The sequence below is a fragment of the Eriocheir sinensis genome, chromosome 17 (assembly GCF_024679095.1).
Source record: "Eriocheir sinensis breed Jianghai 21 chromosome 17, ASM2467909v1, whole genome shotgun sequence".
Classification (NCBI taxonomy): Eukaryota; Metazoa; Arthropoda; class Malacostraca; order Decapoda; family Varunidae; genus Eriocheir; species Eriocheir sinensis.
The window spans coordinates 5,673,521-5,688,158 of NC_066525.1; the positions used below are offsets into that span (position 1 = coordinate 5,673,521).

The 14,638-nt window shown below is 38.0% G+C and overlaps 3 protein-coding genes across 6 annotated transcripts in view; 2 read left to right on the forward strand and 1 right to left on the reverse strand.

Annotated features, from left to right (window-relative positions):
• The window catches only part of LOC126999845 (transcriptional regulator ATRX homolog), a 36,191-nt gene extending 32,304 nt beyond the window's left edge, over positions 1–3,887 (forward strand). For all 3 annotated transcript variants that reach the window (XM_050862894.1, XM_050862896.1, XM_050862895.1), the window contains one exon: positions 645–3,887. In XM_050862894.1, coding sequence (XP_050718851.1) covers positions 645–680 — 36 coding nt within the window. In that variant the 3' untranslated portion in view covers positions 681–3,887. The remainder of the gene's footprint in view (positions 1–644) is intronic.
• A 208-nt stretch (positions 3,888–4,095) lies between these two features.
• LOC126999846 (uncharacterized) lies at positions 4,096–7,312 on the reverse strand. The gene is made up of 3 exons (XM_050862897.1): positions 6,896–7,312; positions 4,825–6,292; positions 4,096–4,654 (listed from the first exon to the last, which is right to left on the reverse strand). Exons 2-3 carry the CDS (start codon positions 6,230–6,232, stop codon positions 4,101–4,103), a joined length of 1,962 nt encoding a protein of 653 aa, XP_050718854.1. The 5' UTR covers positions 6,233–6,292; positions 6,896–7,312; the 3' UTR covers positions 4,096–4,100.
• Positions 7,313–8,033: 721 nt separating this feature from the next.
• Positions 8,034–14,638, forward strand: part of LOC126999847 (arginine and glutamate-rich protein 1-like) — an 8,913-nt gene continuing 2,308 nt past the window's right edge. For both annotated transcript variants that reach the window (XM_050862899.1, XM_050862900.1), the window contains exons 1-4: positions 8,034–8,290; positions 10,891–11,001; positions 11,157–11,382; positions 13,711–13,794. In XM_050862899.1, the coding sequence (XP_050718856.1) occupies positions 8,151–8,290; positions 10,891–11,001; positions 11,157–11,382; positions 13,711–13,794 (561 nt within the window). In that variant the 5' untranslated portion in view covers positions 8,034–8,150. The remainder of the gene's footprint in view (positions 8,291–10,890; positions 11,002–11,156; positions 11,383–13,710; positions 13,795–14,638) is intronic.

Here is a 14,638-nt window from a genome sequence, read left to right on the forward strand (position 1 = left end):
CTAAATCTTTGCACTAGCTGCTCATGAGCTCTTTTCATCCAACTACAGTTGAATTAAAATTTTAACAATTTCTTCATATTTGAAAATTTGTGGATGTGAACATTTTATACAGGGTTGTGGAGTCGGCTACTTTTGGCCGGAGTCGGAGTCGGTAAAAAAAACCTGACTCCGACGTATAATCATTTATTGTGTAATGTAGTTGTGGAGTTTTTTTTCTTTTACATTATCTAGATGTTGTCTATATAGAGTACACATAATTTGGATTTAAATACATGTAAGAAAAAGGACCTCAAGAGAGTCTACCGGCACTACAGGCATCAAAAAAAGGAAGAAAAAAAAAAGATTTGCAATAGAGGGGGGAGGGGCATGGGTGCTGGGGCCGGAGTCGGAGTCACAACTTTAAAATTTCCCGGAGTCGGAGTTGGAAATTTTTAACTCTGACTCCACACCCCTGATTTTATAGGAATACTTATAAATTAAAAACCTAGTTACCTTATTATCCCATTAGTCTTAGAGTGCTATGTTTACATTTTATCTACATTTCCCCCCAGTGATCATATCTTTTATTTTTCAGTAAGCATCTTTAAGCAGTTATCTGTATTATTTTAAGTTTTCACTTATTTCTTGTTTTTCCTTTTTTTCAGAAAACTGCCTCAAATGATGTTATCCTGCTTGATTGAAGCACTAACTTGAGTGGCTGCTCTTGTACAAAGGATTATCTGTAACCAACATGAATATTTGATTGGCTGGCACCTAGTTACATGTCAGTGTTAAATATAATAATGGAATATTTTCTCAGTTTTTGGTATAATTAAGCAATTCTATTTGCCAAGCAGAAATTATTTCATTTAAACTTTGTTTAATAGTTTACCTGCAGTCTAGTTCTTAATGTTCTGAAGAAAATATTTATTTTCATGCATTTTTTTTAGATTCTCTTATTTTGAGGAAGCTTTTTTTTTTTTTTTTTTTTTTTTTTTATCTACATAGTACTTTTTTTTATGAACTGGAGGACATTTTATGGGAGGAGGTACTAATTTGTTTGATAAAGCAAATTTATATTGAGATTATCTTCTATAATATTTCAGTAAACAATCTGTTCACCTTTGTTGCTGAGAATACATCACTGTACTTATACATCTGTCCCAGTACTTGTAAAGAGATTCCTACTCTTTGCTAATTTATAATAAAATTCATTGGAGAATCAACAACTATGATTATAGGCATAAATATATATTTATAGCTTGCAAAATGTTGGGGCTTTGTGATGAATCGGTATAGAAAGTCAAGAATATATTTGAGTAAGAGGTACAGTGTAACCTATAGGGATAATATTTATATATAGGTTTTGGAGAAGAGAAAGAAAAGAGAATTTGGGAGTGGTGATGATGACCAAAGAAAGGCATTACTGTGGACAATGTGTAACTGGATGAGGGTGTGGAATAAGGCTAAACACCAGTTATTTATCTATATTTCTTTTTTCCTTGTAGCTTTTTGGGGTGGCCAGGGTGGTTCAGTGTGGCACCTATCCATACAACCAGACCTAGAGTTAACTTTGGAGGCTCTGCATGTAGGGTCCTAGAGCATCCTAAGCTTCTTGAAGGAATGAGCTTGGAAGGCTGTAGGTAGATATAGTGGGACTGAAACAGAGGCCTGGCTGTGGTGAGGGGGTACACCTACTTCTGGTCTGGCTGGATCAGTGGTACCTGTCTTAGAGGGTAACTATAGGCATTTCTTGTGGGGGAAAAGTTAATTAGTTCAGTACTTGTCCTAAAACTTGCCAAATTACCATTTGACCAAAATAAATAAAATAAATAAATACTAAAAACACCTGAAATACTAGCAACTAACAAACAGTATACAATAACAAAATACATAAGACTAAGTATCCTAACATGGCAGGCTAGAAATGGGTATCTGAAGCTACTAGGCTTCACAGCAGATGTCACATCATAGTTGCACTTGTTTTTAGCCCTTCCAGCCACATATGAAGGTCCCAGGTGCTTTTCTCCACCTTCATCAACCCCTGGCCCTCCTCCCATACCGCCAGGCACACAGGTAGTTATTAAAGCACAAAAAATGAGTTCAGACGCAAGGCGTGAACATGAGGGAAACGAGAACTGAAACTGGTAAATTGGTTTTGACGTGGCATGTAAGGCATGTAAGGACGTTCACCCTTTTTTTAAGTCTGAGAACCACTGTTTGCCTCAGACCGTGATGGGCTGTGACATCACTAGAAGTAAGCGACAAATATGTACTCAACGGTTATTGTAGAAATCGGGTCAGCTATGGTTCCTTTTCATTGAGTGATTATTTTTTATTCTACAGGGAATTCTCCTTTACCTTGTTCCTATTTTGGCCCATTCTGACTCCCCACCCTACCTACAGATAATAACAATGATGGTGATTCTTCTTATTACTACTACATCCCTCAGATATAGGGATTGAAAATACTGATCCCCATATCCCACTATGTTGCCATAGGGGAAGGTCACATGGACTTTGACTCCAGGCCATGCTTTGCAGGAAAGCCAGTGATAATGTAGCAATTAGTAATAGTAGTAGAAAACTTTGGACTTACCTGAAAAATTTGAAGTCTCATTTACCTTTTTGACCACTTAAATTTAATTGCCTATGCAGAACATTTGCCAAATAGTTATATGGCCATTTTCTAATCACCACTAATATTATTATTAATTATATTAGAAGATGTGTAAATATGGCTCATATCACTGGGTCTTTCCTCTTTCAACTTCATGCATTTTCTTTTCTTTGTCTCCTTTGGAAACATCCATTGATTCCTTATCCTGTGTTTGCAGGAATTAGGATCAGGAATAATGATTAGCAATTGAATGGTGCAGTTGTTAGTATGCTGAGCTCACTACTACAAAACACATCAAAATGGTTATGTGAGCTATTTTAATTGTTCCCTTTTATTGTTGTCACAAAATTTTTTGCAGGTGTGCAAATGTACAGAGGCTTGCTTCACTGGTAGGTCTTTCCTATTCTTATTTAAAATGCATCTTCTTTTTCTTGCCTCCTTTAACATAACTTATTGATTACCCACCATGCATTAGTTGGATACAGGATCAGTGTACAATGAAAATTGACAGCTTAATGGTATATCTTTAGTGTTAGGATAACAACTGAGTTCCCTAGTTGGGTTCCCAAGTAAGGCAAAGATAATAAGGGTGGATCAAAAAGTAGAACCCTCATTTTCCAGCAGAAGTGACTGCAGAGGACTTAATGTTTCGAGACATGTGCATCTGGCTTGCAGATTTCAAGCTACAGCTATAAGACGGTGTGTAGTGTTATGGCTGCACTACCCATGGATGGAAAAATTAAATCTGCAGACTTAGGTGGGTCATAAGAAATCATTTAGTGACAATTACAATGTTGTATCCAGCCACTGTCTGGATCTGAACAAAGGATGGGCACATGTGCAATGTGACCCATTTTACAAGCTTAGGTATTTTATTTATTTATTTTTTTATTTTTTATTGGCTATTTTAGACTAGATCCTGCATTTGCAAGAAAAGGCATATGAATTTATTACTCATTTTAGAAAAAAAAAGAAATCTTTAGCCTTGCCAATTTATTACCCATCTTGAGTATACCTAAAAACTGTTTTGGGTGTAATTAGCAGTTCTCAAAATGGTAAAGTATCTGAATGAGTGAGAGGAAGGCTTTGGGTTCAGGAGTAAACAGTTTGAGGATGATTGGTATTCTCTTCTGCAGAATTTGTATTCAATTGCATGCATGGTATAATTCCCCACTCGTAGGTTTACCACAACTGTATATTGTGTAGAGTGACTTTATTTTCTTATTATTGTCCTTGTAGCATTCCTATTGAAAGATGTATGTCATATGTAATACATGTGTTAATTAAGTAGTTTGTGTTCATGATTCCACCTTTAATTATAAATAACTTACTGTACAATGTATGAATGAAAAAAAAAAAAAAAAATTGTTCAAATATAAATTTACCCCCTGCCACATTCATTGGTTTGGGATTTATAAACTAGAAAGAAATTACTAAATGGTATCTGAAGATCTCATGAAATCTTGTAGTAATGAATTGTACATATATACAAAACACAACTTTACATTTTTATTTTGGAGAGGGTTTCAAGAATAAATGCTGCCATTGTCTTTTCATCACAGTTAAACATATTTACATCATCCTCAAAAATTGTATATACTGCCCATCCACACTGCTTCATTAATCTTATTTTCATTTTTAGTATCCCAATAAAATCCTCACTTCCCAAAACTAGTGAATGTGAATCAATAATTTCAAAAGCAATCCTGTTTGCACCTACAACCTCTCCTATACTTCTTAGTTCCTTTGATACAAAGTTTTTAGAAATCTCTTGCATCTTCGGTCCTCTTGCATTAAAAATCAAACTAGCAAAATTTATGAAAGGTACTGGAAATTTGAGTTCTAGAACACATAAACCAACTGACTTGTTTATAAAATTGACTCCTTTCATCAAATTAGCAAGAGCTGGGTGGTACTTAATTTCATCTGCCAATGTTCTCTTGGGTAACACGCTTCGATTCATTTCAGGGAGGGCTACACAAATATCAGGAGCCTCAATCTTCATTGCCTCATAAAGTCCCCAGAGTCTAGATAGTTGTTTGCTTCTTTGGTAGCCTGTAGAAATGACAAATAAAACACACTTAGAAGAATACTCATGTGCCTTATTATTGGGCAGTCATCACCATTAGTACACAAATTTGATGAAGGTTTTTGCTTCTCATTTACTCTACACCTGATTCAGTAAAAATATCTCAAAGACTCGTTTATATATAACAGTTTCTTACCTTGAAGTTTTGCAATGTTTTCTGGCTTAAAAGCTACCTTTATAAGTTCTCTTGGATAGTGGCCAAACATGGCCAAAGAAAAGAGTGAGCCTGAGAGATGCTCTGGATAAAAATTAAATTGACCTACATTTAAAAGTCTCACAAGAACTTTTTCCACCATTTCAAAGAAATTGTCATTGACTTTGTGTCCCACATGACTGAAACTCCATAAGATTCTACTGATATCTTTTGAACGAATAATATGTGCATGCCCACTTAAGTGCTGGAGCGTTAAATACTCAAATTTAGTGAAGACCTCTGGATCATAAATCTGGCTGTTAGCATAAAGAGCTAATGTATGAGCAATCAATTCAGGCTGAAAGACATTTGGAGCAGATTTCATTACAAAATTACTCAGTGACTTTAACAATGTTTCATCTTGGTACTTTGCAGCTCTTATTACTTTTATCATTCCAACAAAAGCATTCCACTCAAGGTCACTTGGGACTCCTAACTTCTCACCTTTCCTTTGTAATGACTTTGCCGTTTGTTTTACAAGTAAAGATGATTTTTTGAACTTAACATTACACCTAAATATACCCCCAAGTGCTATTCCAGCATCAATAAAAGATAAGTGTTCAAAAACTTCCTGCAACTTAGTTACAAGCAACTGAACATATTCTTGGTTCAATCTGGTTTTCTTTGCAATACCAGTGTAGTGAAGAATTTGAACTAAATAATGAGGTTTTGCCTTAGCTGTATGCATTTCAAACAGTGACATGAAAACATCAAACTGTCTATTTCTGTGAAAATGGTTGCCATGTAACAACAAAAGTATGTCAAAGAGTTTCAGGCAATGTTCTAAGTCAGCCACTGATGCCCTTCTCCCACACTCATTGTCAATACATGTTGCAATATCAGTTAAATATCTGCTCTTTTTAAAGTTCATGTTCTTTATAATCATGGCAAATTGTTTAAGATCAGTCAGAGTCATTTGTGGAATGGTTTGAAGTATTCTCTCCTTCACTGTGAACATCAGCTCTTTCTTAGTAGCTATATCTTGTTCCATATATGTCTTTTGAGAGACATACTGAGTGAACAACATCAGAATATCACATGGCTTAGATTCTTTACTATCTGCTATTACATGAAGCCTTTGGTGGACTTCAGAAGTGTTCAAAGGACTTGTGAGGCTCATTTGGTCAGGCAAGGATGAGAAAGAAGTGGCATACTCGGGACTAACTCTCATGTACTCCAAAACCTTGTGGCTCAGTGTATTTTCTTCCCTCAAGGTACAGCTTTGTTGCTGGATGGCAGAAAGTGATTGGCAGAGGTTTCCTGGGTAGATTTTCACATTGATTTTTTCACTCAATTTGAATGCCCCAGACCTCTTTACCTGGAGCATCACTCGACCCAGTGGTCTTAACATTGCATCCCTCTTAATATTCTTTTACTGCAACCAAGTCATTCCTCATGTTTCCGCCTCAGTCTGAAATATAAAATCACAAACATTAATATACAAGAAATATCATATTCATACGCTAGTATGATTTACACATTTTTTGTACGTTTGAAGGGGCCCTGGATAAGGCTGATAAGGCGGGTCAATTGTAGGTTACTGTTGACTGTCTTGCAATACTTTGTCATAATCATAAGATTGGTATGGTGAATACTGTTTATCATCTGAATGTATTGCAATGGAAAAAAAAAAAAAAAATGTAATGAGAATATTGTTCAAAAGTTTCATAGCTGTTAACAATTGTAACCTAATCTAACCTAGCCTACAGGGAAGGGCTTCGCACCCCTCGATCCCCCAATTATTTTAAACTAATTAAACAAAATGTAACTTACTTCCCCTAGCCAATTTTGTTTGAGAGGGGTGAGTATGGGCAAACACGAGAATAATACCCCCCATTTTTAAATCAAAACAAACGACACCTAACTTAACCTCCTGTGGGAAGGAGTGGACCACCTCCTGTCGAACCCTCCTTTCGTAAAAATGTGTCATGACAGTCCTTACACACGGCATAGAAACAAGGCGCCCACAAAATATCTGGCAGTGAACCTCGATGACCTGCCACCTTACATTTACCTGGCAGGGGCTGGCTAGGTTAGGAGGGGCGAGGCTCCTTCTGTAGCCCTCAGACGCTTTGTATCGCTTCTTGGCTCTTCATACCTTGAGCTTCCTTCTTCTTCTTGGGTTTTCCTTTGTATGCTTTAGTTATCTTCTTCTTCTTCTTCTTCGTGGGTGTTTTATGGGGCTAGTTAGGCTGTCTCTGTTTTCCATTTGTTTGTTTACATGATAATGGAATCACATGGACTCACCCCGTTGTCAGATTATCGTACTCAGAGCATGGTATTTACCGGTTTCTGACGCATAACTATAGCCAAGAAACATCATGAATCAACTATTTCAACGATAAATATAAATTAATCTCGTTGTTGGGGACCAGGAGACAGTTTTTGGGTCGGAAGTCGGTAAACATAAGAAGCTGAGTACGAGAATCTGGCAACGTTGACATGGAGGCAAGGGTTTGGTTCGTCCATGTATCCAATCACAACACTTTCGTTAATTCATTGTATCCATTCTTACTTTTAGGTTATTAGTTCATCATAATGCCATATAATTATAATAACATGGGAATAGCTGAATATAGGTATGTTTTTCATGTTAATATCATGCAAGAGAGCCTATATATATGAATGCCTTACATTTATTATGGTCAGGGATATAGATGAAAAATTGTCACTCATCAAAGAACATAAAAGTGAAACCGAGGAAGAAGGAAAGATGAAGAAAAGTCAATAAAAGTGGATGCAAAGTGAACGATTGATAGTTTATTGTTGCAAGTAAAACAACAAAGGAGAAGGAGCTCAGTGCAAGGTTTAAGTGTACGCAGTGAAGTAGCTAAGAGTGCATAGTGAAGTATCTAAGTGTGAAGAAGTACCAAGGAGGACCTAGGAAGCGATACAAAGCGGAACAGCTAAAAAAAAGAAAAAGAAGCAGCAGTAGAGACTCAAGACCCAGACCAACGTTGCCAGATTGTCGTACTCAGCCTCTTATATTAACCGGCATCCGATCCAAAAACTGTCTCCTGGTCCACAATAACGAGATTCATTTATACTTATCGTTAAAATAGTTAATACCTGATGTTTCTTGGTAATAGTTAGGCGTCAGAAACCGGTAAATACCATGCTCTGAGTACGATAATCTGCCAACAGCGACCCAGACCAAGACCAAGGAGAAGCTGCAAATGGCGAAACAAACACACTGTGACCCTCGGTAGCCTCGCCTCAACCTCAATTTCGGAGCCTTTCGGGGAGAAATATTGAGTGCAGCGTCGAAAATGGGGAGGTCAAGGTCACGGAGCAGAACGCCAAAGCGGCACAAGAGCAAAAGGTCCCACAAAAGAAGGTCACGATCGAGGGAACGAGAGAGACGCAGACACCGAGAACGTGAGAGGTCTAAAGAACGCTCCAAGACAAGGTGGGTGCTGGAGCCTCAGATTATCACGTTTTCCTTGTTTTAACATTATAATCTTACTCTGCGATGTCTTATTCATGGCTCATTACCTCCTCATCAACCCCCGTCAGCCTCCTCATCAAGCCCCGTCAACCACCTCCTCCACCCCCTCCTTAACTCTTGCTGTCAATAATTTAAGGGGCATCAAATGAACCTTATCCATTATTATCCAACTCTACAACGTCCTCCTAAATGTTACAGCGTCCTCCTCCACATCTGCCACCTCTCCCTTAACCCTCTTGCTTTCATAAGTTTATGGGGCATCAGACGAACCTTACCCATTATTACCTAACTACAATGTCCTCCTAAATGTTACAGTGTCCTCCTCCACCCCTGCCACCTCCTCCTTGACTCTGTGGCTGTCAAAAATTTAAGGGGCGTCAAATGAACCTTATCCATTATTTTCAACTTGACAACATTCTCCTTAACTCTTACAGCCTCATCCTCCTCCACCTCTGCCACCTCCTCCTTGACTCACTGGCTGTCAAAAATTTAAGGGGCGTCAAATGAACCTTATCCATTATTTTCAACTTGACAACGTTCTCCTTAACTCTTACAGCTTCCTCCTCCTCCACCTCTGCCACCTCCTCCTTGACTCTCTGGCTGTCAAAAATTTAAGGGGCGTCAAATGAACCTTATCCATTATTTTCAACTTGACAACGTTCTCCTTAACTTACAGCCTCCTCCTCCTCCACCTCTGCCACCTCCTCCTTGACTCTCTGGCTGTCAAAAATTTAAGGGGCGTCAAATGAACCTTATCCATTATTTTCAACTTGACAACGTTCTCCTTAACTCTTACAGCGTCCTCCTCCACCTCTGCCACCTCCTCCTTGACTCTCTGGCTGTCAAAAATTTAAGGGGCGTCAAATGAACCTTATCCATTATTTTCAACTTGACAACGTTCTCCTTAACTCTTACAGCTTCCTCCTCCTCCACTTCTGCCACCTCCTCCTTGACTCTCTGGCTGTCAAAAATTTAAGGGGCGTCAAATGAACCTTATCCATTATTTTCAACTTGACAACGTTCTCCTTAACTCTTACAGCCTCCTCCTCCTCCACCTCTGCCACCTCCTCCTTGACTCACTGGCTGTCAAAAATTTAAGGGGCGTCAAATGAACCTTATCCATTATTTTCAACTTGACAACGTTCTCCTTAACTTACAGCCTCCTCCTCCTCCACCTCTGCCACCTCCTCCTCAACCTTGTGGCTGTCAAAAATTTAAGGGGCGTCAAATGAACCTTATCCATTATTTTCAACTTGACAACGTTCTCCTTAACTCTTACAGCCTCCTCCTCCTCCACTTTTGCCACCTCCTCTTTGACTCTCTGGCTGTCAAAAATTTAAGGGGCGTCAAATGAACCTGATCCATTATTTTCAACTTGACAACATTCTCCTTAACTTACAGCCTCCTCCTCCTCCACCTCTGCCACCTCCTCCTCAACTCTCTGTCTGTCAAAAATTTAAGGGGTGTCAAATGAACCTTATCCATTATTTTCAACTTGACAACGTTCTCCTTAACTTACAGCCTCCTCCTCCTCCACCTCTGCCACCTCCTCCTCAACCTTGTGGCTGTCAAAAATTTAAGGGGCGTCAAATGAACCTTATCCATTATTTTCAACTTGACAACGTTCTCCTTAACTCTTGCAGCCTCCTCCTCCACCTCTGCCACTTCCTGCTCATCCATCCTGCTGTCAAAAATTTAAGAGGCGACAAACGAACCTTAACCATTATTTTCAACCTATTTTTTCTTCTTGCATCAATACCCTCAACCTCTTCAACCTCGTCGTCTAACCCTGTAACCTCTTCAACCTCATCATCTAACCCTGTAACCCCCTTTTCAACCCCTGTAACCTCTTCCTCAACCTTCTTGCTGTAAAATATTTATGGAGTGTCCAACAAACCTTAAACCTTACTATCTAACTCTGCGATGTCCTCTTTAACTCTTACAGTGCCACCCCTGTCACCTACTCCTTGACCCTCTTGCTGTCAAAAAATGTAACGGGCATCAAACGAACTTTAGCTCTTATTATTGAACTCTACAACATTCTCTTTAACTCTTACAACCTTCTCAACCCTTTCAACCACCTCCTCACCCCCTGCAACCTCCTTGTCAAGTTATAATGTCAACTCTCTTGCTTTTAACAATTTAAGGATTGTCCAACAAACTTTTAACATTATTTTCAACATATTTTTTCTTTTTGCATTAATCTCCTCAACCTCTTTAGCCTCTTAATCACCCCTGCAGCCACCTCCTCACCCCCTGCAACCTCCTTCTCAACCTTCCTGCTGTAAAAATTTATGGAGTGTATAATGATCTTATAACATTATTTTCAACTTATACTTTTTGCATTAATCTTCATAACCCTCACAACCTCCTTCTCAACTCTCTTGCTGTCAAAAATTTAAGGAGCTTTAAATGAACTTTAAATATAATTTCAACTTATTTTACTTTGCATCAATTTCCTTAACCCCTGCAACCTCCTCCTCAACCTTCTTTCTATCAATGATTTATTGGGCATCAAACAAACCTAAACCATTATAATTAACAACTAATTTCCTTTGCAGTCGCAAATTATCACGGTCATCATCGTCATCTTCAACCAGTGATGAAGAACCTAGGACTAGAGAAAAAAAGATTGATGAAGTCGACAGATTGGCTGAGCTGGAGAGAGTAAGGTGAGTTTTGTAAATTGCAGTCCTTAGTCATGAATAAGGAAAAGTGCTACCTATGTATTTCATGAAGATTTAAAGATGGCAAATATTAATCTTTAAGTTTATCTAAGAAATGATTGCCAAAACTCATAAGTAATCAATTTTTTTCTCATTCCTAGGAGACAAAGAGAAGCTGAACAGAAAATGGTTGAAGAAGTAGCAGCCAAAAGATTAGAAGAGCTAGTGGCACGTAGGGTGGAGGAGGAGTTGGAGCGGAGGAGAGAAGAGATAGAGGCAGAGGTGTTAAGGAGAGTAGAGGAGGCCAAGCGCCTAATGGAGCAGCAGATGCTTGAAGAACTTCAAGAGAAGCGTCGTCAGCAGGAAGAGGATCAGAAGAAACGAGAGGTAAAGCTTTCTTCTCCTGGTGTCGTGGGGGAAAATTCTGTTATTTTATTTAGCTGTGTTTGCAATTAAATACTTTGTCAAGAATGGGAGGGTAGAGGAGGTGGTGATGATGGCGCTGGTGTGACGATAGTGATGTCGTTTTTTTGGCAGCGGTAGTGGTGATGGCAATGCTGCTGCTGCTGCCGCCATATGAGCACTGTAGACCATCTTATTCAGTATCTCTGGTTTTATCTTGCAGCCATACATAGTTATGGATTTGTTGCAGATGATAAATGCAGGATTTTTAAATGAAAAGATTATATATATTTTTTTCATCTCCATGGGTACCCATTATCAAGATAGATATTTCACAGTTACATAGTCTGTGAGATGGATATATATATGCCAGTGAAAATCTCTGGTCATAATAGCAACCATTTGGTCCAGAACTCAATATGATTTGACAGTAGTAACATCTTTCAGGGTACAAATGAATTAACAGAAATAGCTTTGAGGAATGTAATGAAATTTTCTTATTAAAAATATTTTGAATATATATGTACAAACAATAAATTTCCTCTTTGCATGAAAACTAACTCACACTCTTTCAGCTGAATTTCTGTGCTTGAAAAAGAAATATGAATTTGAGCAAGCTTATGATTCCAGACAACTATTGTGCAAACTTTTTTATTTGGTTATGTGATACAGCTTGACCTCTTGGTTCAGACAATTACCAAGTTGAATGTCAGGCTGAATGCAGGTGTCTCTACCTCCCTGCCCCCATGTGTGTTCTGCCTTAAGCTTTTCAGAAATGACTTCTTAGTTCCAGTCATGTCTATTTCTAACCTTGTATGTGTGTGGATGTATGTATGTGTGTCTGTGTGTGTCTGCATATCTGTGTGTGTGTGTATATGAATGTGTGGTGCATGCATGCGTGTGTGTGTGTGTGATTCATTCACCCAAGGGTTGATCATATGCTGCACTGACAGTTCCCAGCCAGTCCCAGAAAAAAATTGGAGCTTAGTAGCCAATTAGTGGGTGCAGCTGGGACCTCACACACCACAAACCCCAATCCCCTTTGCTTTATGGGGGACTAACCGCTCCTTGTCAGCAAAAAAATATTTCAACCTGAGCAAGGCGTGAAATGAAGGGTGACACAGAATCCACTGTATCATGGTAGTGAAGTGTGTGTGTGTGTGTGTGTGTGTGTGTGTGTGTGTGTGCGCATGCATGTTTATGTGCATGTGTAGATCTGATACAGAGAGAGAGAGAGAGAGAGAGAGAGAGAGAGAGAGAGAGAGAGAGAGAGAGAGAGAGAGAAAGAGAGAAAGAAAGAAAGAAAGAGTAGTTTGTTTTGTCTCTGGAAACAAACCTGGCAATGGAATCGAGACACTTAGCAGACAACCACTCTAAACAGACTAGACATTATAATGGCGACTTGCAACCAAGAATTGTCAGCTGCGGATTTTAGGGCAGAGCAGTTCTAGGAGTGGATTTGGCATCATCCTTATGGTAACTATATAACAGGTATAGTGATTTTTATAATGGTGCAGCCTAAGTTCATTAAGTAGGTAAGTTTCCATGTTTATTAATTTTACTCATGTGGTGAGTTTTGAATTCTAAAGAGAAATTAATTTGTGTTTACTGGAATCTCGCCCACTTAATGGATTTTGTTGTATCAGATATCTACTTGCAAAGTATAAAATGTTTAATATTAATTTTATAAGGTTAAAATAATAAAATTTATGTCTTTGCAAGGAGATACTGTCATGTGTCTTTAGTGTTGGAAGTAAGCATGTTGGATATCACTTCAAAAGAAATATCATAATATGAGAGTAAAATCGACATGCTTGCTAATAGAGTTTTCAGTTTTAAGTGAAGTACCATTTCAAGTCTAATTGTCATATAATTACCCTTGCCTTTGTATCCAGTGTTACCATTGATGTTAAAAATTAATTGCATTGTTTATGGTAGTGACTGTCAGCTAGTTACTGGATGTCTTTCACTTTGCAACCATTTCAAGCTTCTTTAATGCCTTTAGTCATATTTTTTTCACATATTCTAGATGAATAATAATGCAAGAACCTTTACATCAGTATTTCATGATATATGATTTTCATCACAGCCATAGAAGCAGAAATATCAAGTCAGTGAGTAGAATTAGTATGAATAAGCTGTGTCATACTCCTGTGACCTATTTATTCATCTATTCCAGAAAGAGGAGAATAAGTATCCCTTGTCTGATTTAAGTTATGGAAAGAAGTGTGGATATCTGGTGACTAGCTTTTTTTTCTGAATCTTACTTTGCTGAAATATAAAACTTTTCTGACTCTCCATTCTGCTTTCTAGGAGGAGGAACGCAAGCAACGGGAGGAGTTGGAACGTATTATGGAAGAGAACAAACGGAAAATGGAATTAGCTCAGATGAGGCTGGTAAGTTTTGTTTACACTCTTATTTTGTTTTATTTTACTTTTTTTTATTTGTGTGTGTTTGTGTGTGTGTGTGATGATTACATTGCTTAGTCTCTATTACTGGCTTCATTAATATTGATGTATATAAATTATTGTACTTTTAAGTGACTTATCAAGTGCTAACGAATTCTTCTAAAGAACTGGTGCTTTTGGAGTAATAGGTAACTTTTATTATTATTATAATTATTATTATTATCATCAGCATCATCATTAACTTCTACATGAGTATTCCACAGGTCTCATAGGACACAGAGTTATATTTCATATTTGTCTATTTGTATATAGCTTCCTTTTAACATAACTGATGCCACTTTGCCCTCAGTAACTTCCAATATGGTTATGGCTATATTAGAGGTCCTGTATTCTTTTTCATATTCCCTTCGTTTATGCTTAAGCCTTCTGCCTTTTTGTGCGTTCCTAAACCCTGTTAATTGAAATAACTTATATTCTTCCACTCATTTCACACTCTTCTCTTTGGTTCACATTCTTTCATTTGAATGAAGTTTCCAGTATGTATTCTCGTCATATCCGTGAATCGTTTCAACAAATGATCTTTCTTCCATTCCAGTGGTTCAGACTCCTTACTTTTCGCTAAGCATTGGTTCACCTTCCCATCTTAACAACACTTATGCTATCTTCAAGTAACTCCTCCCCAATGCACACACCCTTGCCTCTTTAACCCTTAAAGCGTGGGCTTATTTTGCTGTGCCTGTCCTCCCACGCGGTCATATTCAGGCAAAAACATACCTCACTTCAACCTTTCACACCTTCATTCCTATTTAACTCACATAACTGAATGAATTAT